The sequence below is a fragment of the Panthera leo genome, chromosome D1 (assembly GCF_018350215.1).
Source record: "Panthera leo isolate Ple1 chromosome D1, P.leo_Ple1_pat1.1, whole genome shotgun sequence".
In the NCBI taxonomy this organism is placed as follows: domain Eukaryota; kingdom Metazoa; phylum Chordata; class Mammalia; order Carnivora; family Felidae; genus Panthera; species Panthera leo.
This window is the reverse complement of record NC_056688.1, coordinates 56,474,053-56,498,074: the sequence shown is the minus strand read 5'-3', so window position 1 is coordinate 56,498,074 and position 24,022 is coordinate 56,474,053. Positions and strand designations below refer to the sequence as shown.

At 54.7% G+C, this 24,022-nt stretch overlaps 1 protein-coding gene across 1 annotated transcript in view; it reads right to left on the bottom strand.

Moving 5' to 3' along the window:
• The window catches only part of GDPD5 (glycerophosphodiester phosphodiesterase domain containing 5), an 86,604-nt gene that overhangs the window by 558 nt on the left and 62,024 nt on the right, over positions 1-24,022 (bottom strand). The window contains exons 5-16 of the mRNA XM_042905252.1: positions 22,220-22,313; positions 21,509-21,568; positions 14,847-14,945; positions 14,464-14,557; positions 13,948-14,093; positions 9,999-10,081; positions 8,684-8,834; positions 7,908-8,126; positions 7,179-7,336; positions 6,780-6,927; positions 5,274-5,356; positions 2,355-2,467 (exon numbers count right to left, since the gene is read on the bottom strand). Coding sequence (XP_042761186.1) covers positions 2,355-2,467; positions 5,274-5,356; positions 6,780-6,927; positions 7,179-7,336; positions 7,908-8,126; positions 8,684-8,834; positions 9,999-10,081; positions 13,948-14,093; positions 14,464-14,557; positions 14,847-14,945; positions 21,509-21,568; positions 22,220-22,313 — 1,448 coding nt within the window. The remainder of the gene's footprint in view (positions 1-2,354; positions 2,468-5,273; positions 5,357-6,779; positions 6,928-7,178; positions 7,337-7,907; positions 8,127-8,683; positions 8,835-9,998; positions 10,082-13,947; positions 14,094-14,463; positions 14,558-14,846; positions 14,946-21,508; positions 21,569-22,219; positions 22,314-24,022) is intronic.

The following is a 24,022-nucleotide window of genomic DNA, read 5'->3' as shown; positions in this document are numbered from 1 at the left end:
TGACTTCCCCATCGGTACTTTATTTCTTAAAATATGGCTCAATTTTTCTCATCTCTGTTATTATGGTTCCCTAAAAGCCTCCCCTGATCCCCCCATGCTGGGATGGGACCTCCTCATGTCCACCTTAGCCCCTGCTTCCCCCTGCCCCATCGCATCCTGTACTGTCACTATCTGTGGGCCCCACCAACTGGAGTACTTCAAGCACAGGGGTGAGGTCTGGGTGCATCTGTGTCCCTACTGCCTGGCACAGCACCGAACATAGAGCAGAGGCTCAGGAAGTATCTGCTGAGTGGAGCTGAGCCCACCCTGAGTGCCTTGGTGAGGTTGAGGGTCTCTGGAAAGGACCTCTCAACCTGGAGTGGGCAGGGTGGCCTGAGGACTGTGGCTGGCTCCCTCAGAGTCTGTATCTGAAGGTGCTCAATGAATGGCCTTTGGCACTGAAGGAGAGGTGGGGGCCTGCGTGGGCAGAACCTTCCAGGCCTAGAGGCCTAGAGGCTTTCCATTCACTCCACCCGCCCCTTCTGATTTCCCTGGGCCAGGCTGTAGGAGCCTGGGGACCCCGGGTGCCTTTGGCCCTTACAGGAGCTCCCCAGTGTGGCTAGAGGGCTGAGAACCACCAGGAGAGGCCCTCCAACCCAGCCTTGGTGCTCAGAGAAGGCTCCCAGGAGAGGGCGGTCTTTTGAGCCAAGGGAGGAGGAATGTAAGTGTCCCATAGGCAAGAATCTAAATCCTAAGCACCTAAAACAGTGCCTGGCAATTATCTGTTGAAGGAATGAATAAATAAAGGGGAGAATGAATGAATGGATATTCACACAATCCTAGGAACTAGCTCCCAAACCAGTCACCCCCACTGGGGTATCGTTCATTCAGGCCGTGTTTACCAAGCTCACTGCTGGGTCATGCATGGTGCTAACCCCACAAGCACCCTGTGAGGGGCAGGAGGTGCCAGTCTATTTTATACAGGAAGGGTCTGGTGCCAATATGCTCTGGTTCACACTCTAGTTGGGGACAGAGCTGGGATTTGAACCCCAGTCCATCTGGCTCCTAAATATCCCTCAAATCTCTCCTCTCCTCCGTGTTCCCATGCCTAATCTCTCACCTGAATTTCTGGCTTCCTCATCTCCACCTTCCCCCTCTCTAGTTCACCCTCCATGCTTGTTAGAGGTGGAATTGTACTCTGCCCCCCCAGTTTGTATGTTGAAAGTTCTAGCCCCCAGTACTTCATGATGTGACTTCATTTGAAAATAAGGTTGTTGCAGATGTTAGTTAAGATGAAGTCATCAAGGTGGGCCCTAGTCCAATATGCCTGCTGTCCTTAGGAAGAGTTGAAATTTGTATACAGAGATGCATACTGGGAGAACCACGTAAACACAGATATGACCACCTACAAGTCAAGGAGAGAGGCCTGGGCCAGATCCTTCGCCCACAGTCCTCAGAGTGAATCAACCTTGCCAACACCTTGATTTTGGACTTCAGGCCTCCAGAACTGAGACCATAAATTTCTATTGTTTACACCACCAGTTTGGGGGGCTTTGTTACAGCCCTCCTGTAACAGGGACAGATCTGCCTGTGACCATACTCTGCTTTCAAACTGAAGCCCAAGCTCCTGACCACACTCTCGAGGCCCAAGTGCCCCCCTCAGTGCCACCTCAGGGTAAGTGAACCTGAGCCCCCCCCCCACACACCATATGGAATGATAATTCTTGGTACCCCAGTAAGCCATGCCCCCTCACTACCTCTGAACATATGCTGTTCCTGCCTGAATACCCTTCCTTCCCTCTGCTTGGTCAGCCCTCACTTCAAACCCAGACCCCTCCTACTCATCTTTCCCATTCCCACTAGGTCACCTCCTTGCAAAGTGGGCCCCAAGACCCTCACTGTCCCAGAGAGCTCTGACCACTCTTCTCTGCACCCCACTCTGGCTCAGCACACCTGTTGGAGCTCTAGTGACACCCAAGTTTCTATGTATTTGTTCTTACGGCTGCCTCCTCCATCAGACTGGGAATGCCATCGATGGGCTGGCAGCAAGCAGAAGGGAAAAAATTCAATATCTGTGGTGTATAAACCAGGCAAAGGAGGGTAAGCTTTAAAAGCAGACTCCCCCACCCCCACACTTTTGTCCTTTGTCCACCACCCATGGGGCTGACCGCCCCAGGGCTTGGAGTGGATGACAGCATGCGGAGGGGTACATGTTTCTGTATGTGTACTTCATGAAGCTGGGTGGGTACATGTATGTCCGTGCTGTGTTCCTGGCTGTACGTGCTGCGGGAGAATGTGTGTACACATACTCGAGTACATGCGTGGGGTGAAGGTAACTGAGCCCACCGCCCATCTCAACCTGCAGGGCTGCACACCTGAGAAGATGAGCTTCTCCTTCATGATGCTGACATCCCGGCTGGTCCGGCGCACCGCAGCGCTCAGCATGATCTGCTCGGGGTTGTAGCTCCGTATGCCACCCAGGCGCCACCTGCAGAGATGGCCCCATGGGCACAGGTCCTTCCCCACCCTTCCTTGGAGCGAGGATCCTGCCCAATTCCAGAACCTGTCCGGATTGGGCCTGAGAGGCCAGCAGGACTCTTGTCTGACTAGAGATGGGGAAACTGAGGCCCAGAGAAGGGCTTGAGTCAGAGTCCCCTGACTCAGCCAGGGCTCTCCTGCCTCTCTCTTGTCCCCGGAACCCTAGGTCAGCCCTCCTTGCCCAGGAAGATAGTTTGTTTGGGGTTGGTGAGTTCTGTTTCGGGTGCTTGCAGTTGCACGCTGACTTCTGGGGTAAATTGGGGTGGGGGAGCTTAGCAGACCTGACTCTGATGAGCCATCTGTGGGGTACACACCAATCTCAGGGAGTCCTGGCTGATGTGTCGTCCAGCTCCACCATCAGGACCAGGCTGAGTGAAGCCAGTGGGGAAACCCCGGAGTGGAAGTGAAAGAGGGGAGGGAGTGAGGGGAGGAGCTGTGAAGACAAGTGGGGAGCTTGTCTTCACAGGTTCAGAGGCAAGGGTGTCAGTGACTTGGGTGGGCCAGAGGCTGCTCTGTTCCAACAACCCTAGAAGAGTGACCTGTTTCCTCACGGTGAGGCACAAGCTAGATAGAGCATTAATCCCTCTGACAGCTGAGGCAGGGATGAGGTGGGGGATAAAATTAAGCCAATGGGCAAGAGGTGGGGCTGTACGGGGCATGCAGGGGCCAGGAAGAGCTGGGGAACTTGGGCTCCTGTACCTAGCCCACAGCAGTTTTTGCTATTGCAGTGCCTCTGAACCAGCCCCAAATCTCTGGTCTCTGAACTTATGACTTGTCCTGCAGACTAGACAGAAAGACTGACTGAACCCCTACCCCCATTCCCACCAAGAGAAGCAGGGGTCAGCTTGGAAACAAGAACCCAACCCCTCGGACATTGAGCCCTGCGGGGGTGGTGCGGGCAGCCCGGACTCCATGAGAAATCAGTTGTTTCCAGATGGGGTCAGCACAGCAGAAATGGACAGACAGATGGACAGGCAGATGGGTGAATGAAAAGAACAGACAGACAAGGGGGAAGCAGGAAGCAGAGGGGAAGGCAGCCTGTGCTCTGGCTGGGCTGGCTGCCCTACATGTCCTTGAGGGCAGCGATAGGTCTCTTATCTGCCACTGTGTCCCTGGCACCAACCTCAATGTCTGCTGTGTGGCAGGTGCCCATAGTATTGGTTCAGTGAGTGAATGGAGGAAGGGGGCCCACAGGGAATGATATTCTCCCTCAGGGTCCCCTCTTCCATCAGTCCTCTGCTGACCCCCAGGAAGACAGTGACATGACCCTGGCTGGACATGTCCATCCCAGCACCTAGGCCACCTTGGCTGGCCCCCATCCAGCACACCGGGGCTCCGAGAGCGAAGGCCTGGCTCCCCACTGCAGGCCCAGCACAGCACCAGCACATGTAGATGTCTGCTGGCTGCAAATGAAGGACCAGGTACATGTCCCTTTGCTGCACTCAGCCCCTCAGCCCCTCAGCCAGGGAGGGTCCTCTGGAAGCTGGTTAGTGAGGCTGTATAAAGCAGGAGGGCCCAAGGCACTTAGCTAAGGTGAGGGCTTGGACCCCAGGACCTAGGACTCCTGTTGGAAATTAACATAGAACCCAGGAGGAAAGTGTCAGGCCAGGGTCTCTGCAGCCAGGCACATCTAGGACAGGAAGCTCAACCACTGTGGGGTGCCCCCAGGGGAAAGCAGGGAGGCTGTGTGTATAAGGGGGGGGGGGGCAGGAGTCACAAAGTGAGAGACACAGAGAAAGATAAACAGAGGCAAAGCCAAAAGTGGGAAGGGGGGAACAGAACTTGGTAGGGTAGTGGCGAAGGCCCCTGCGAGTGCTAGAGTTGGTGGCAGGGGAGGGACAGCCAGGCACAGCCCCTCCCCCGAGGGAGCCGCTTTGGTGCTAAGAGAGGCCAGGTCAGCAAACCTGCAGGGAAGCATGGGTTCCCATCCACAGAGACAGCGAGGAGGAACAAAGGGCAGAGGGACACACATGGCAAGATGGGGAGAGAAGGGAGGATTGTGGGGGAGAGAAGGAGGGCAGGGGACAGCAGGAGGCTTCAGGCGAGGGGAGGTGTCTGGGAGGGTGACCCGCGAGGGACCCTGACCCAGGCACCGGCTCAGTGCACAGCAGGTTTTCAGAGGGAACTGGAGAAGGGAATGGCAAGGAAGAGGGAGAAAGAGGGACAGGAGAGGAAGACCACACCAGAATTACCTGATCAAGTGATAGCTGTGAGATGCCAGAGTGCAGCAGAGAGGGGGGTGGGGAGAGAGAGGAGGGACATGCGCCGGATCAGAGCGGTGTGTGACAGAGAGAGAACGTCAGTCAGGAATAGAACAGCCAGTTGTTGTCTGTGGCTGGTTTGGGGCCCCTGCCTGGCCCTAAACCCTCCCCCAGACCAACCCCACTTCCCCACTGCAGCCACCAGCTCAGCTGCTACCCTGACAGGCAGGAGGTCTCCAGCACAGCACACCCGAGTGCCGGTGACAACCCAGGCCCCGGGGAACAGGTCAGGACACAAGCCAAAGTCCACATAGCAAATCATGTCAGAGCTTGGTTGGCTATGGGCTCCTAGCCGGGTACCTGTTCCCGAAGCCACTCAGCTCTGGCTGAGGAGGACGGGCTGCAGGCCACTGGGCAGTCCTCCTCCTACCCTGAACACGCTGCCTGGTCAGGGCTTCTCCTGGCCCAGGACTTGGGGAGGTTTGACTGGCTGAGGTGGGGGCTCGCCTGCTGTGGGGCAGGGAAGGCTGTGGAAGGGCGTCCAAGCCTACTCACTTCTGGAGCACGAAGATGCCAATGATGAGGCTGAAGGAGACCAGGTCTGCAGTGACCCACATGAGACAGTACTCGTCCGGGGGCTGTGGACAGATGGCCAGTGGCCAGTTTTCAGTCCTGGCCAGTCCAAACCGGGGCCCCAGACCAAGGGTCCATATGGGCAGGGGGACCCCACGTCACTATCAGGGATGGGCTGGGAGGATCCAGAGGGGGCTTCGGGGCTTGAGATGATATTTTGTAGGAGTAGGCTCTGAACACTGTAAGCGTGTGTGTGTGTGTAGGATAAAAAAGATCTGTGTGGGGTGTCTGGTGGCTCAGTCATTAAGCATCTGACTTCGGCTCAGGTCATGATCTCACAGTTTGTGAGTTTGAGTCCCACATCAGGTGAGCACGAACCCCGCTTCGGTGAGCCCCACTTCTCTCTCTGCCCCTCACTCACTTGTACCCCTCCCCTCTTTCTCACTCAAAAAAAAAAAAAAAGGATCTGTGTGGTGTTCAGGGTAGAGGTGGCATTTGTGAATAAGCCTGGTGGGTTTGTGTGCTTAAGGGGGGCTCCAAGCAGAAGCTGAGTAACAAAAGACAAATAGCTGAATGTGGGGGTGTGACTAGTACGTATGCAGGGGTGTGTGTGGCATCTGTGCAGGTGTGAGATTATGTGTGTCACTGTAGGGTGTTGAGTGAAGGCCTGCCCACTCCCGGGGCCAGGGAGGGCAAAGCCTCCAGTGTAGCCAGGCCTTGATGTCAGGTGAGCTGTGGAGGAGGGACGGGGCCTGGACAAAGGAGCACTTCTTGCTGCTGGTCAGCTGCTGTCGCCTGAACCTCTGAGTGTGCGCACTGCTGGTTCCCAGCAGAGCCTCTGGAGGTTTGCAAGGACCTCTGGTAGGTGGATGGACACAACCATCCATAACCTAGCTCTGGTTACTTGACCCTGACACTGTCTCAGCCATAACAAGACCCTCAGACTGGCTGTCCTGTCCTCACGGAAATGGCAGTGGGGAGCCAAGGGGAGCATAGTGGGGAGTGGGGGGCTCCCCCAGTGACAGAGCTGGGACTGGAGCCCAGGCCAGTCTATGGGGACCCAATCAACCAGTTAAAAACTGGTTTTATTTGGTGTATTCTCAGAGAAGCTTTTAAATGTTCCCTATCTTTGTCCTGTTGTTACCCTCTTTTTCTAATGCCTTCTCCTTCAAAACAAAATATGACAAACTCCCGAAACCCAACCCCCAAGTAGTTAATTTACTCCTCTGGGGCCCTTAAATGATGTTTTTCTCCCTGTGGGTTGGGCCCAGGTTCTTCCCACCCCCCAGCACCTTAGTGCAGACTCCAGAGGCCATGAAGATCTTCCTCTTGCCTCAAGCCTATACCCCCTACCACGTGCTGCCCCCACCCTTGAGACCTCACCAGAGAGCCCTGAGCATCGAGCCTACCCCCCACCCTGTATCACAGGCTCCCTCTACACCCCCAGGTGCCCTCCTGCACACACCCCCCAACAATTTCCCAACTTACCATGATCCAGAGAGGGGAAGGCACCTGGGACAGGGTATGGGAGTTGTCGGAGGTGACAGATGGGACTCCTGCACACCACAGCAAAGAGAAGAGCCACGGTGCATTGACCGTGTAGAGGTTCACACTCAAGTTCCAGGACGCATAGTCCCTGTGGGGCAGGGGGATGGAGGCTGGTCAGCCCTCAGACTGGGGCCTCCGGGCCTGTAAAGCATGTCCCCCTTCACGAACCTCCTGGCCCTGGAGAAAGGAACACCCACAACTGGCCCTGGAGAAAGGAATCTCCACTCCCAGAGGACCAAACTCAGACAAAACCTGGATCTGCCTGATGCTCTCCACCTCCACTCTTTGAACCAGGAACTCTGTGCATCCAGCCTCCCCCTGGTGAGCTGGGGCAGGCACCTGAGCTCCTGGCGGGACACCTGAGTGTAGCGCAGGTTCAGCCTCTGGATGTGGCCTCTCCGCAGGCTGGCGGCCGCCTCCTTGGAACCTGATGTCTGCTGGAAGCCAGGAGCCACCTTCCGCACGAAGGGCCTCTGCCTGTTAGGCAGCCACATGACCTGCAGGCAGGAGAGGGGGCAGCCTTGACTTTCTCTTCCGTTAAAGAAGCCTGAAGCCCCTGGAAGGTTTCAGAGAGCTGGGACCTGGCACACAGTGGAGCTTATGTGTAATCATTATCTACAGGGGTCAACCTGGTCCCAGCCAAGGCTGTGCAATTGCTCTGGCAACAACTCAGGGAGCTTCCCCTGTAGACCCCTGTCATGACAAGACTGATAACCCAAGCGTCAGTCACTCTATAGAATGCCACCAGTTTAGTGTGCTGCCATACATTCGTTTCGAATTCCTCTGACCCCCAAGTATTACAGCACAAGGATGCGGGCAGTGCTTTGTGGAAATAGCAGTGTCCCAGAGAACCTGCTCCTGCCCTTTGTACATTTTAAAGGGCTTTCTTGTTTCCCTCTTGTCTCCGCAACTACCCTGTCAGGAAGGCAAGGGGCATGCTACCCCCATTCTACAAATGTGGAAACTGAGGTCTGGACAGGGGGGCACAGTGAAGTTATGCTGGAGTCCTGCTCCAGCCAGGCCTGGGTTTGCAGGGGGGCAGAGCAGGGCTGCTGAGCAGGGCCTCACCTGGTGCTGGGGGAACCCAGAGCGCAGCAAGGCCTCCAGCGTGACATTGAGGAAGCTGCCACGGTAGGGGTGCTCCCGTGGTGGGTCACGCAGGTTGAGCAGCAGCGTGGCATTGCCCTTGGCCAGCTCCAGGAGCTCTGCTAAGCTGCAGATGGACTGGTTCTGGGCCTCCCTGTGGTCGGAGGGTGACAGAGAGCTGGCCGTCCAGAAGGGATCCGTCTGGCAGAGATAGGAACACACATGGCTGCCTCGCCAGCCCTTTGGGGCCTCCGTGTGCCTTCTTGGCCACTAAGCACGGAGACCCCTGAGCTGCCAGTGTCTGCTGGTGTGTGGGTCAGGTAAATTGATAACTGTGGCCCTGTGGGGCTTCTAGAAGACCCCAACCCTAACTTCTCTGGGCCACACCTGTTTTCCTGAAAGAATCACCTGCTTGGAACTTATCCCAGACCCCAGCACATTTCTCTTTTAGTAGCATTTCACACCAGAGAACCAATTTCCCTCTAGAGTTTGACAGAGTTAATAGTTTTACCTGTTAACTCTGTCATCACCGCCAACTTTTTCTGATGTGGGAGACAGAACCAGAAGAAGCAGTGACAACCATGAGATCTGGGCTTCAGTGGCTGGAGCCGAAGCAGGCCACTAACCAACCTGGCTGTGAGTCATTGATGCTAGGGGACTAGGGGTCATCTGAGCTGATGACCACTCCCGGCCCTCTCACTCCATGGGGTCCCTGCCTGTGCTTTCCATGCCTAGGACTGGGACAGGTACAGCCAGACCTTCAGGAACCACTGGCCGGCATTGAGCCTCTGCAGGATGGTCCAGTTCAGCATGGAGGCGGGCCTGCGGGCGAGCTCCGGAAACTCCTCCTCCACGTTGGTGGTGCGCCGCAGGGTGGTGTCATGCATGAGGAAGGGCACGCCATCCAGGCTACGGGAAGGTGGGGTCCCCAAGTCACCGTCCACCCAGGTCCCTCACCTGCCCACCAGTCATCCCCTCACCAACACACATAGGCTCCTTCCCATCCACTTATACAACCCCCGTGACATCCAGGCAGGCTTTGCCTCTGTGGACCTCAGGTTCCCTGTCTGCACAGGGAGGGCAGTGGACTCACAGGTGACTCCTTCTGGCTCTCTGTGAGGGTCAGATGGGGTTAGGGACTGCTGAGGATGGAGGGCTGGGTCTGTTTTTTCAGCAGCCCTAGCAGATAGTGCTGCCTCGTTTGATAGTGGGGAAACTGAGGCTGAGAGGGAAGTACCTAGCTCAAGACCCATTAGCCAGTAAATGGTATAACCTTACTTAGAACCCGGGCCATGTGATGCCATACTAGAACAGTACAAATGCAGGCCCCTTTGACAAATTCCCCCTTCCCACCATCCTGGTCTACCCGTTTGGGGCTGCCAATACCACATATGATGTCATAGTGTGAAATAGTAAAAGGCACCTGTGCCCCCCTGCCTCAAGGCATTTTACCTCCGTCTGCTAGAAAGTTTCGATACACACACAATTCTGTGGTATCTACACTGGGACCAGTGGGTTCTCTAACAATGATATCTATGCTTGGCCCCTCACGTATGTGGTGTCTTGTTCACTACACAACCTGTGTAGCTAAACATGGCAGCCCCGCCTCCTTCCCCTCTCAGAGATAATCTGTTGTGAAATTGGTATGAGTTCTTCTTGACCTTTCATGTTAAGACATACTTTTAAAATCTACACGTTGAAAACGGTCAAATCATTTTCTGCGTCTTCTAAATATAATTGACATCACAGTGAATATATCACTCTGCAGTGTGCTCATTCCACCCATTGGTGTTTGAACCATCTTGCCGAGCCACACAGATCTAGTCTTTCCTTCAAGTAGATCTGTGGCAGGACTCCAGGTCCCAAACACTCACCCCTGCTTGAACCAAGAGCATGTGTTTATTTCCCTATTTTATATCCTGGCATTAGGCACAAACAGGGTGTCAGCCCTGTGGCAGATCATCCAAGCCCCAAGCCCCATCTCTGAGGCTCTGGGACCTGAGGTTTCTCTAGCAGGGTCCCGGATGCGGCAGGGATGAGAGGACTTGTGGTCCTCTTGACCCCCACACCTACCTGATGGTGACATCAGCCTGTAACCCATACAGCTTCTGCTCCAGGGCCTTCCGGAAGGACATCAGTGTGTGCTCTGGGGCCAGCTGGGCAGGAAGGGAGAGCCGAGATTTAGCTGATGTACACCTCCCCAGCCAATCTAGAACCTTCCATGTTGGGAGGCTGGAGTAACTCTGGTTCTAATTCCAACTCCTCCAAGCAGTAGCTGTGGGACCCTGGACACCCATGCAGCTTCTCAGAGGCTCGGTCTCTTCATCTGTGAAATCATGCCTGCCTCACAGGTTTTTTTGGGGGTGGGGTGGGGAGGAGGCAAGGTGGTTAGTGTTGATGTATATATGGGGGTATGAGGGTTTTTATACAGTCCTCTGCCTCGTCACAGTCTTGGGCTGGGGTGCAAGCCATGTTTCCTCCCAATTATACCCGGTGGAGATCCCAGAGGGAGAGGGGAGGGGACACAGGATGGCACTGTTTCCAGCCATGACAAGGCCATCCCCCAGGCTGTTACATGGATTAAAAGCCCCCAACCATGCTGCCTGACGTACAATAAATGCCTAATAAATGACTATTAATCCTATAGCATACACATCAGAAGATCTGGTTCTAGCCCTGGCCCTGCCATAAAGTAACTTTGTAACCGCTGGTGCATCTCTTTCTCCTATGGACCTCAGTTTCCCCATTTTCCCCCTGGGGTATATATTCACTGTTCTCTGAGGGTCCTTCCAGTGGGGAGAGTTGGAGTTTGAAGTCTCCCTCCCTAGTTCTGTCTTGCCTGAAGACCCTGTCATACCCTTTGTTGCCACTGGGGGTCACCACCATATCAAGGAGTGGGCTAGGACCCAGCGCAGTGCGGGCTGGAACAGGGAGGGGAGTGAGGACTCCTGGCAGTGAAGGAATGGGGTGGAAGGGGTTCCTGCGACTGATCTCACTTCCCACAAGACACATGCCCATCTTCTCTCCCTCTGGCCATGCCGCTCCAACATGTAACACATTACCCTCCCCTGGGAGGCAGCCTGGCACAGCAAGGGCTGTGGGGACTGAGAAGGAGCAATTCGACTTCCCAGTCGCTTACCTTCTGCACCTTGGTTTCTTTAGCTATAAAATAGGCTAGTGTTATCAAGCTCACAGATGAAATAAGGGGCATCAGCAGTCTCTATAACTGAGTTCCTTTCTTCCACTTTTCTTGGGGCAGAGCAGCTTTGGGGGACGTGGCTACCTTCTCCCAGTCAGGTGGGCTGTGTGTGGCCCCACCGAGAGGCAGTTGTTAACAAGGCCATAGAGGCATCTAGAGACAGGCATGGACTCGGTGGAGTTCCTGCCCAGCTCGCCTCTAAACGTCCTGCGGCCAGGCCTCTCACAAGAGGTGCCATTGCTCTTCTGGGGGCTGAGGCTGCAGAAGGTTAACTGTGCGAAGACACGAAGGAGCACAGCGGGGTCTACAAAGACCCTTGGGGAACAGAGGAAGTGACTGGGAAGGGCAGAGTCTCTTCTCCAGAGGCTTTTTAGTCAGGTCTCCCGGGGATAGGTGCTTGCCTCCGGGAGAGGGAGGCATGGAAACCTAGCCCTCCTTGACCAGCCTTGGGACTCCAGGAGGGCTCTAAGAAACATGTGGGATTTCAGGGTGAATTCTTAATCCCTACCTGTCTCATGCCTGAGCCCAAGTGGGGTTCTTTTCTCGAGTGTGTATGTGAGGGGTGGCTGTCACAAACTCAGGTGGGCAGGCCACTGTGGTTAAAAGTCCCGACTTTGGAGTTAGTCTGACCGAATATTAAAGAACACACACATACAAACACATACACACATCCAGCTGCACCCACAGAGGAACCATATACCCAAGGGCACACGGACACACCAAGACAGCAATGTGCACTTGGGCTTATCACACACAGATGTGTGGATCCAGACCCAATGATACACACAGGTGTAGACACCGATACATGTGCATGCACAGTGACACATGGAGCCGTGTCAGACACTCGTGCTGGCCCCTCAAAAACCACCAAGAGGATGCAATCAGCCAGATGCACAACATGGGAAATTCTACACGACAAATGACTCCATTTCTTTGACAAATAAACAGCATATGGAAAAAAGGGAGGGGGACTGTTCTATACTAAGAGATACTTGGAAGACATGTCAACCAGATGCACTACGTGTTCTCCGTGTGGATCCTGATTTTTAACAACTGTAAAAAGGTATTTTTGAGACAACAAAGGAAAACTGAACATGGATTCAGTATTAGATAATATTAAAGAATTATTATTAATTTTGTTGGGTGTGACAGCAGCATTATAGTTTTGGCTATGTTTAAAAGAAAAAAGTCCTTATGTATTAGAGATACATATATATGAAGTATATATGGGCAAAATGATAGGATGTTTGGGATTTGTTTTAAAATATTACATCAGAAAAGAAAAAGTAGGGAGACAGATGAAACAAAGGATGGCAAGAACATTGATAAATATTGAAGGTGGTCTTGCATTCCTTATATTATTCTTCATTATATGATTCCTTATACAATTCTTGCCACTTCTGTGAATGTTACTTTTTCCTACTAAAAAAATGATCCATGCTGGGGCCACCTGGTTCCTTCCCCTTGGCTGAGTGCCCACCCCCCTCGGCACACCTACTTGTCCCCTGGCCTCCAGAGCAGGTGGGTGGGTAATCTGGGTCATGGATGGAAGAGGTGCTGTAACCTTGGGCCCTGCCCACTTGCAAAGGCTATGCTTCTAAATTATCCTCACAATGGTCAGCAGCATGAGGCTCAGAGGGGACTGGTGATCCCCCGAGACACACAGGCAATATGGGACAAAACTGGACCCCAAATCCAGATCCCTCTGGCTCCAGAGCCATGGCCTTTCCAGCTGTTTGCCTCCTGGAGGTACTGGGACCAGCGAAGGGTGTGTTGGGAGGGTACCAGGGGCCAGTTCAGGCACAGGTATCTGAATCTTACCTACAGAACGGGCACAGTAACACTCAGCACAGGAAGTGGGGAAAAACCTAAGGGTGATTCACAGCCCCACCAGACTTAACACCTCCTTTTAAAAGTTACTTTGTGAGGCTGCCTTGACTGCCCTGAAATTCAATGATACATGGAACTCTCAATCACTGCAAAAAAAAAAAAAGAAAAGAAAAGAAAGAAAGAAACTCTCATGCAGGACCCGAGCGCCTCCTGGTGGTGATAATAGGTCCTGCCTCTGTTAAGAACCACAAAGTCAAGGTGTTGGTGCAGGAGAACCCCCTGGTCCAGAGAAGGGAGACAGCCTGCCCCAGAAGCCAGGAATCTCTCTCTCTCACTCTCTGTGTGCTAGGCTCATAGCTGGGTACTTCACATGGCCCACCGTGCAGGCACTCTTGTTATCCCAAGACACAAGATGAGGAAACCGGCACAGAGCAGACGTGGATTGGTCCAGGCTCCCACAGCTGCCAAAGGGCTGAGGAAGCATGGCTCTGGAGCCACCCTCTAAACTACTGCTGGGTCACAGGGCTCTGACTTTGACTCCCTTCTGTCTCTAATTCAACCCTCTTCAAGTACCTTCCCTCTAGCAGTGGGCTCTGAGTTGTACCTGTTCCCTTCTGCACCCCACAGCCCAGAGGGTTCTCCTGCAACCCGGGGACCGGTTGTCCTCCCCACACCCAGCTCCCCCTCTCTCCCGGGCATTCCCAACCCACAACCTAGCCTGCCTGTATCTTTCCAGGGCCCTCAGGATAAAAACTTAAATCTTTTTAGCGAGATGCCTTCAGGACTCTTCAGGATTCAGTCCCATCTGAGCTCCCCAGCTTTTTCACCAACCCTTCCCATATGTCCCCCAAAAGGGCTAAAGATTCCTGCTATTACCATATTACACATATTATATCTTCCCTACAAGGAGATAGGTCTTGGCCTGTCTCCCCTAGAATGGCAGAACTGCCCACCCCCCTCTCTGCTCTGTTAGGACCCTCAGGTGGTACTCACCATAGGAGCCCCACGGTGGCCAATGAGGGCAGGCTTGGGGCCCAGGTCCTTTTTCTCCATGATGCAGGGAGATGAGATGGTGAGAGGGACCAGGTAGAAGGCAAATACCATGGCAAAGAAGATACAGAGAATGGCCACCTGGGAGGCTGCAGACATCGGCCGTGAGTCAGGCTACCTGGTGAGCTGTTTGGCTTTCCACAGGGCCCACCCGTGAATCCTGAGCAGGCTGGGGTTGGGGTGGGGGCCCCTCTTCCCTCTACCTGTCAGGACCCAATGCTTTGAGGGGACCCTACACCATGGCCAGCCCCCATCTGGCTCGGAAGGCAAGCTGGACTTCTAACTCACACACAGACACACAGAGGAGGAAACGTGCAAGGCTGACCGAGGCTGCGACCCTCAGTGGACCCTGTGGGCCACTCCGAACCAGGACCTCCATGCTGAGAGTGGCCACCTAGGTGATGTCCAGGTGGGGGCAGGACAAGCTGGTTTTGGTACTTGGGAGGCAGTCATACTTACAGGACCGCTCTGCACGGGCGAACTGTCCTGCCACAATCCAGGAGAGCGCGGTGATGGCGGCCAGGGCCCCCACATGCAGGAATGGCGCTGTGCCCTTGTGTGCGGGAAGGGGCAAGAGGAACCATGAGCTCCCAGCCATGCCTAGACCCTCTGGTCACCAACACCCTGACAGCCAAGCCTATCTGTGTCCGTGGGGTAGGCAACTCTTATCTCTGCAGAAACCCCAAGGTGTAGCACCCTCCCTGCTCTGACTTGCTCTGTGATCTGGGCCCCTCCCTGCCCCCTCTGGGCCTTCGTCTGGAGAGATGTGAGTGATGAAAAGGCACTGCCTTGTGTTGAAGGTCCTGGGGAAGTGGCTGCCCAGCCCTCCCTCACCCCCTCACCTGCAGGGAGATCAGCAGCACCTCCCACTCGTCCTCCCACAGCTGGGCCACGGCCGACATGGCCACCACCGTGGACACCAGGATGACCACCAGCCCCATCTGAAAGGGGAAGAGTCACCAGACAGGAGGTCAGAGCAGGTGTGTCTGGACAGCCCGAGCATCCCCAGTGCATCTGAGAGAGGGGCAGGGAAGCAGAGACTGTGGAAGAGGCACGGGGAGAAACGGAGAGTGTGAGAGAGACCAACAAAGCAGGGAAGGGGGGAAGCAGAAGAGAGCCAGGCACAACGGAGAGAAAGCCAGAGATGGCTAGCCAGAAATGACAGTGAGAGACAGAGGCAGGAGGCCGGGGGACCTCCAGAGAACAGAAGGGAGGCTGAGGAGGAGAGATGGTGGTAGGAAGCTGGGGGGAGGCGTAGGCACAGCCCAAGGTTCAGCCCCACTGAGGGTGTGAGGAGGGGAGACTCTTGGCCCGTGGGGGCCTCTCGTGGGCCCAGCCAGTCATGTCGAAGGCCTCACTTAGCCCTGCCAGCAGCCCTTGAGGTGAAGGGTGACTTATCTAGGCCGCAGGGGCAGAAGGCTGGGGAGCCGGGTCCCCTACAGGAGCCCATACCCCCTAAGGCTGGAGCGGGCGGAAGTGAGGCAGAGCTCTGGCCCACTGGCCCCACAGCCGGGGCTCCCCGCTCCTGCCCCTGAGCTTCCAGCTTCTACTGTGTTTACGGGGGCTGCCCTCTCGGCTGCCTCCTAGAGGAAACAAGGAGCACACCTTGGAGGGCAGACAAGATGGAAGCTTCACGGGACAGAGAGCTTTGGGGACAGCTGGGATCTGAAACCTCTCACGCAGCACAAGATGCTCCCCAGACTAAGTGGAGCCTGAAGCCTGGTTTCTGGCTACTCAGCCCCCAGCCCCACCCTCTACCCCCCTGCTCGGCGCTCATTCCAGCCACCTTCCGCTCACCGCCAAGCCTGGCAACTTAAGGCTCAGGTCACATCTCTACCCCAAAGCCCCCACGCCCCTCTCCATAATGGGCCAAGTCAAGGCCACCGTCCCCTGCCTTCACTGACTTCCTACTGCCGCTGCAAGCTGTTTCCCCACTGCCCCCCTTCCCTTCCTGCTGTGCCTTTCCCGGAGGTGGAGGCAGAGGCGGCTGTGTTGTGAGAGCCCTCCCAAACGGAACTGAACAAGATAGGATGGTGAGGGCAGACACTGGCTGCTCCATCTTCCCTCCCTGCCAGGCGAGGAGATTCATTCTGGCCTGGGATTAAGTTTCCCTTTGGAGCTTTGTCATTCGGCCCATCAGCCTGAAACGAATGTTCCACTAAGAAACAGTAATAAGGCGGAGATGGGTAGGGGCCTTTATGGACTGTAACGTACTGGCCTGGGGCGGGGGGACGGGGCACAAGAAGGGGAGAAACACAGGGACAGAGAGGAGGGAGGGCCTTTGTGCCTGGGGCAGGGACATCCTGTTTTCCTCACGTTTACTCTTGTAAGGTCCCAGGTGAGGTCATTATCACCTTGATATCACACATAGGGAAACAGCTCAGCATAAGGGCCGGCTTGCCACGTAGCTCTGAGGGGGCAGATACTGAAGCAAACTCCATGGTCTGTCCCAGAGGTCATGCTCTTTCTGGGAAGTCACGCTGCAGTAGAGGGAGGCCAAGGAGTGTCCTGAGGGTCCCCGAGAATCCTCCTCAACACACAGGCTCCCTGCCCCCTGCTGCCCCCTGCAGATAGGTCCCGGGCACAGCAAATGTCTCGGAAGGGTTGTTCCTGACAGTCTTATTACATTTAACTGCTAGGGGAAATACTTGCAATAAAACTGATTTCCCATAATCCTAATGCAATTAAAATTTTTATTCTGAGCTTTGCAGCTGCTGTCGTGGCAACCATTATGCTCGGCAGCATTACCGCAGTGTTCAGTGTCTGTGGGACCCCCCCACCCCACGCTGTGTCCTTAAGACACATTACCAGCACTGATCCCCAGCAACGTGACCATCGATCCTCAAATCGGACCGGAAAGGATAAAGCCCACCCAGAAGGCCCAGAGATGGCCCACTGTCCTCCTCTGAAAGCGGTCTTTGGTCTTCTGTGCAGGTGGGATGGTGGCTTGAGGGGACAGTGGAAGGGACGGAGGACACAGGAGGCACCTCCGTGCAGCGAACCTCGCCTGCATGCTGGCATCCAGGAGGAGCTGGAAGCCAGCCTGGCAGAGGGGGCAGCAGGTCAGCCTCCTGGGGGCGGCTGGAATCTGGGTTCTACGATCCAAATGGCAGGTGACGGGCCAGGGCTCGGGGCTGCACGAGCCACACCCTTCAGTCAGATCCCAGCCCCTCAGCCTAATGGGAGAGGCTAACCTCCGGAAGCATGTTTCCTGGGCGGTGCAATGGGGGGATGAGTGCCCACCAGCCAGGGGTTTGGGGATGAGGGAGAGAGAGCAATGGCGTGCTAAGCACAGGGTTGGTACCCAAATAGTAAATGCTTACCAAATGTTAGTGGTGTGATTTGAAAACGTGGGCATAATATCCAATGACCAAGATGATTACCAGGAGTGACTGAAACACTGTGGAAAGTGTCTGACGCACAGAGTAAGCGCCCACTACAGGATCGCTACGGCCATCGGCTATTGTGATGAGCGGGCCCGGCGTGGATGTGCCTTCCTACATACGCTGCAGCTGGAGGGGGAGAGGCTAGACGGCTGGGAAGAACTGGGGAGCCTGCGCCGGTCGTTTGGAGGGAGTCTGAATTCATGGGGAGCGCTGATGAAGGGAACGTGGTCAGATGGTACACAGGCGCCAATGGGGCCGGGGCGGGGGGGGGGGGGGGGGGGGAGAGGGGAAGGAGGGCGTAGAAGCACAGGCCCTGCCCCAGCTCAGTCAGTACTGACACATGACTGTGGCGCCCAGTCCTCTTCCCTGGGCCTCAGGTTGGGTCACTGGCAGACACATCCTCCACGTAGGCCCTGGGCTGGGGACTGCCGCCACTCTGGCAGGGGAGTCAGGCAAGGTCGCACGGAGGCCGGGGGGTGTGATCAGTGCCGGGACTGGTGGGGGGCAGCCTGGGGAGGTGGGAGCTGTGGTGAGAGCCCCTCACAGCAGTGGTGTCTGGGTGGATTCTGGCGTTGTGGCTGGGTGGGGCAGGAAGGGGACATCTCGGGGAAACAACCTCCTGTTTACTGGAAAGCCCCGCACTTCTCATCTTCTGGGCCTCTGGACTTGTCTCCTGTTTCTGGGAAACAGGACCTTTGGGAGGACTAGGGTGGATGGGGAAGGTCCCCAAGTAGACACCCAGATCTGCTCACGCTACCCTGCCTGTCCCAAGTGCCCTGCATTGTCCTGGGCCCTTCTGTTCTGCAGCCCACCCTTACCCATGACCCTAGGGAACCAGAGGCTCTCAAAATAAAGATCATGATTAAAACATAATCTAAAATTATAGTTCTTAAAGCAGTATTATATAGGCATGAGACCAGAGAGGTAAGTGAAAGTAAATAAAAACAACAACAACAACCAGGAACAGATCTAAATACATTTAAAAAAAAAACAAAAAAAAAACTAGTCTACTATAAAAGTGGCATCTCAAATTAGAGGGGGAGAATGGATTACTGAACAGAGAGTAGGGACCTGGGAAGCCATCTAAAAAAGAACAAAGATCACACTATACTCCCAAATAAACTTCCAAAAAGATAAAACAAATAAATGTTAAAAAAAAAAAATTAGGAACCCAGAAACCTATAATTACCAAATGATACCAACAGAGAAATTTTTTTATATTCTTGGAGTGGGAAAGACTTTTTTTTTTTTTTTTAAGTTTATTTAATTTTGAGAGGGCAGGGGAGAGAGAGAGACAGAGGGAGATGGGCAGACAGAAGAGAGAGAGAGAGAGAGAGAGAGAATCTCAAGCAGTTTCTGCACTGTGAGTGCAGAGTACGATGCAGGGCTCTCAGAGAGAAAGAGATCTCAGAGATCTCACAGAGAGAGACAGAGATCATGACCCGAACTGAAATCAAGAGTCAGACGCTTAACCGACTGAGCCACCCAGCTGTCCCTAGGGAAAGACTTTCCTAAGTCTGACACAAAATCCAGGAGACATAAAGAGATGACACATTCACATCCGGAAAAATGAAAAAATTCCTATGGCAAAAACACAAGCCCAATCGAAAGATGAGTTAGGAAGAATCATCTGCAGTTCACTGGCCAAAGGGCTAATTTTCTGAATCTAGAAAGAGCTCCTACAAATTACTACGCAAAAAGCACATCCCACCGCAAAAAGGGCAAAAGAGACGAAGAGCCAGTTTATGAAAAAGGAAACGCAAATGACTCAAGCTTGGGGGAGATGCTGAGTCTAAGTCATCACAAGGGAAATGCAGATTAAAGCTACACCGAGGCTCATCCTCACCCATCACGTTGGCCAAAGTCAAGAAATCGGTGAACACTTGATGGCGAGCGTGCTCTCTAAGCACAGAGGCATCGGTTGGTGGCCCGTGGCAAGGAGGCAGTTTGGCAGGAGCTAGTGAAAGTGCGTGCTCTTTACCTCGCACCTCCCCGCCAGGGTTGCTGCCGCATTGTGCCGCGTGCACTGGGACATCGGGCGGGCCCACCAGCCTCGGGAACCAGGGATGAGACGGCGGGGCAGGAGCAAGGGATGGACGCGATGGGAATGTTCTCAATGCACTGAAGGGCAAAGAGCTCCAATTTTGTCAGGGCGCAGAGGCAGCAGGCCGGTACTTGTGTTCAGAGAAGAAGGAAACGAAGAAACCAGATGTGTATTTGCAGGTACTTAAAATATCGCTGGAAGGATAGGAGGGAGATTTACATTGCCTACTTTTTAGTACCTTTTTAATTTTGAACCACGTCCATATAGTAGATGGTCAAAAATTGGTTAAAACAAAAAAGAATAAGGATTCTTTAGAGTCAAAGAAACAGAATAGTAGAACTCTAGCCCCTACTTGAATACTCCTGGCTCCCGGGAACTCCCTCGCTCCAGATGCCGTGGCTCCAGCTATGGATCAGCTCTGCCTGGAAAGACCTTCCTCGTGCTGAGACCTCCCGGGAAGGGACAGAGAGGAGAGGAAGGCAGGACTGGCACCCAGGAGCTGGCACTGGTGCAGATGAAGGGCTCGGATCCTCCCAGCCCCGGGTACTGGTCTGCAACCCCGGCTGGCTGAGTGCCTCCAGAGGCCTCTCCACTAGGATCAAGCAGGTGTGACCTGGCCTGCTGAGAACCAGGCACGAGCCCAAGGAGGTAACCACGGTGGGTGCCAGCCCCACCCGAGGTGCCAGCTGGTGCAGCTTTTTCAAGTCGGCTGCCCAGCAGAGAGAAGAAAGTGCTTCAAGAGGGGACTTCAGAAGCCCAGAGGACACCTCAGGATACAGTGACAAGCAGGAAGAAGCAGGGAGGGCTGCTGGCTGGTCTTCACTCCTCTCAGACTTCAGTCCCCGGGATCTGACTCCCCCAGCACCTGACCTCAGAGGCCCCCGGATGCCCACTGGCACCTGCCACTCCACACAGCCCAGCTGGATATGCCCTGTCCCACTTCTAGCAGGAAGTGAGCCCCTGCCCCTGTCACTCCTCACCCCGTGGGCTCATGGTTACTTCTGGACATTTCTGTCCCTTCCTAAATGGCATGCTCATTCCGAGCCAGGCTCTGGGGAGAAAGAGGTGCCCAGCCTCCCTCCAAGGCCCAGGCATCCCAGGAAGGAGGGGCTCTCCTGATTGGCTTTGTACCACCCCATGCCCACTGGGGCCTCAAGAAGGGGCAAGCGTGGGCCACATACATTCAGCACCATGCATGCAATAAATGCTCAGAGCGCTGAGGCTCAGAATGTGTGGAGCCTCCCCACTTTGGGCCCAGCCCTGAGTGGGGCACTGGGGACACAGAGATGGGCAAAGCCAATCTGGCCTGCAAGGAGCTCCCAGACTGGGGTGGGCCAGGGTGGGGGAGCGAGGCAGAAATGGACAGCACAGAGGCTCAGGACTATGGCAAGGGAGCCTGCCAGGGCTGGGGGAATCTGAGCAGCCTGTAGGTGGGGGAAGCAAACTAAGGAAGGAGTCCAAAGGAGAGAGAAAGGGAGGGCAAGAGGGAAGAGGTAGAGGAGAGGAGAGGTAGCCATGCTGGCAGGGCCTGGGATGTCTCCTGCAGCAGAAGCCGAGGGTGGCTGTCCCAAGCCAGCAGTTGGGAGGTGTTAGCAGGACCCAAGTCATACAGGGCTGTAGTGCCAGTGGGGGAGCTCGGATCGCCCCGGGAGCAAGGGGGAGAGCGGTGGGAAGGGCTTTGAGTTGGGAATAACATCACCAGGTTTACAATGAGCTCACCGATGAAGAGGAGAGGGGGCCAGGGCCGTGACCTGCGATGGGCAAGCAGCAGCTACAGAGCTACATTCTTATTAAGTGGGAGACCCTGGGCAAGTTCTCTAACCTCTTCGTACCTCAGCTTGCCCAACTGCAAAATGGGATGATGTTAGTACCTACCGCACAGGGCTACCGGTGAGGGTTAAATGAGTTAATATAGGCTAGACGATGAGAACAGTGCCAGGTGTATGGTGAGCACTCCCTTAGCCACTGGAACGGCTGTCGTCATGATGCAGAGGAAGGATGGCGTGTCCGAGCTCTTCCTCCGGGGCTGCGGCCTCCCTGCCCCTCCCCCACCCCCCAGGGAGGCAGCCCTTACCTTGTGCAGCCAGTGTAAGTTCATCTGCTGCCCCACGGCGATGTGACATAGTGCCAGGACCTGAAGAGGGGGCCCACGAGGTGACAGTCGGGTACCGTGTGTGACCCAAAGGTTTCTGCTAGCTCCCCAGACACCCTTCTGCCCACTGCTGCTCTGGACCTTGGTCAGAGCAGTCAACAAACCCTCCCCGTAGGCGATGGGAGTGCCCAGCCCGGCCTAAGCCTGGCCTCCTCCCCGGTTTTTCTAGGCCGCTAGGCTCCTCCTCCTCTACAGTTTCTCCCTCCACAGGTCACTGGGCGCTTGGACTGCCCAGTTAACGTTTTGAGAGTTCAGGGCCCCAGGATTCTGAAGCAGACTTGAGCCTAGTCCCCAGGGAGCTCCCAGTCTAACATGGGGATCGACCTGAGTCTGAGGGAGTAGAGAATTGGTAGCAAGAACCAAGGCAGAAGTTTCTGGAAGAGACAGTCTGCAGTGGACCCTAACAGCAAGATGGTCCTCGTCACTGGGTCAGGAGGAAAACATTCCAGGATGGGGCAAAAGATGACCTCCCACCTTGGAGGAAGCCGAGCCCCAGAGGGGCAGCAGGCTAGGAGGACCCAGGAAAAGCCAGCTTCCCTTTTTAGGCCAGGGTGGTCCCCCATCGGCCCATGTAAGCCAAGTCTCCCACCCCCTGGGAGCAGGGCCACCTGCCCTCTGAGACGCCCCACGTACCAGGAGGCCCGCGATGTAGGTGAAGGCAGCAGCTGTGGTCATGAGGATGGGCACAGACCAGTCACTCCAGTAGCCCATGCGGTTGTAGAGGTACCTGCCGGGAGGAGAAGGGGTCAGACCTGCACCAGGGAACCAGGAGGTTCCCTTGGGACAGCGGGCTGTCAGCTCTCACACAGCCAGGCTCAGTGACCAGGCCTTGGACCAGTCAGTAATGATGTCATGGTTCCCGTGCTCACAGGTCAGGCCTGTCCAGGGCTCACAGTGGACACCCGGGCATGCCAAGAAGCATCAAGAAAACAGTTCCCCATAATTCTACTGCCCAGAAGTAACCACTGCCGAGACTTTGCAGACTTTTCTTCTGCTGGGTTTCCCTGCTAGGCTTATATATTTCTAAAGCAGCAAAGCCAGGACCCTGCCACGTCTAACATATGCTCAGTTTGGGCTTTGGAGGGAGGTGCACTGGGTTCAAATCCCCACTCTGCCTCTCACTGGCTTGCAGGACCCTGTGGAGGTGACAGGCTTCCCCGATTCTAAGATGCCATCGATTGTGACATGCGTCTCAATTTCGATGCTAGAGTGTGAAAATTTGGGGTCTTAGGGTTGATACAACATAATACCTGACTTATCTTAGCCTTAGTTTTCTCACCTACAGGATGGAGATAACAAAGTGCCCTTCACAGGGTTTCCTGAGGATGAAGTGAGGCAAGGCACGTGATAAGTAATCAATTCTCTTCTTGTTATTAACACAAGAATTTATTGAGGTCAGTAAAAAATCCTGAAGAAATTTGATTTTTTGACAGCCCTGTGGTCTGTTGAATTAATGTACCATACGTAGCCAACTTCCTACTGATGAAAACAGTTTCTAATTATTCACTCTTATAAATTAACACAAAAAAGAAAATGTTGCACATAGCTTTCTGTATTATTAATTATTTTCTTAGGATAGACTCCTACAAATAGAATTATAGGGCCAAAGGGAATGGACTTTTTAAGGCTCCTGATAGATACTGCTTAGTTGCTCTCCAGAAAGACTGAACCATCCACATCCTCCCTGTACAACTGAGGAAACTGAGGCTCAGAGAAGGCAGCAATTTACTCAAGGTGGTCAGAGACTCTGAGCCGGCACCAGGCAGTTTCAGGCCTACTGCCATCTCGGGCATGGGCAGGGGTGATGGGAAGGGACACTAGGACACTATGGGGCACCCTGGCCCTCATCTTCAGATTGCAGGGAGAAATCTAGTGCTTAGAAGATCACTGAATGCACCTCCTACAGGTGGAGAAACTGAGGCCCAAAGAAGGGCGGGACTCGCTTCTTAGGAACTGGTCCTGAAAGATGTTTTAGTTCCACTTGTCTCCCACTTTTGGCAGGAAGCCCTCCTGGACAGCAACAGCCCACGTGGCCCCTCCCTAGCTTTCCGCAGCCAGCCCTGACCACCTGCTTCTCGCTCGCAACCCCTCGCTGCGTGAACTATCCCCAGAGGCTGTCGGGACTAGGAGGGCGGGGCCAGGGTCTCCTGAACCCCAGCACTGACTCCAAGAAAATGAGGTGACAGTGACAGGCTGATGGAGCTATAGGCCTTCAGGCCATCCCTAAGTCGCAGGCAGGCCTTCCCCCTGCAGACTCCCCAGCAGGGTAGGCACCCATCCTCTGCGTGAGCTGCCCAGTGACAGGACACTCAGTCTTTGGGCAGACTGAGGTAGCTCTTGGACAGCGTGATGCAGTCAGCCATGCTCAAGTCCCTGTCCTACATCTGCCTGCACCTCGCTGTGTGACTGTGAAAAAGTCTACTTAACCTCTCTGAA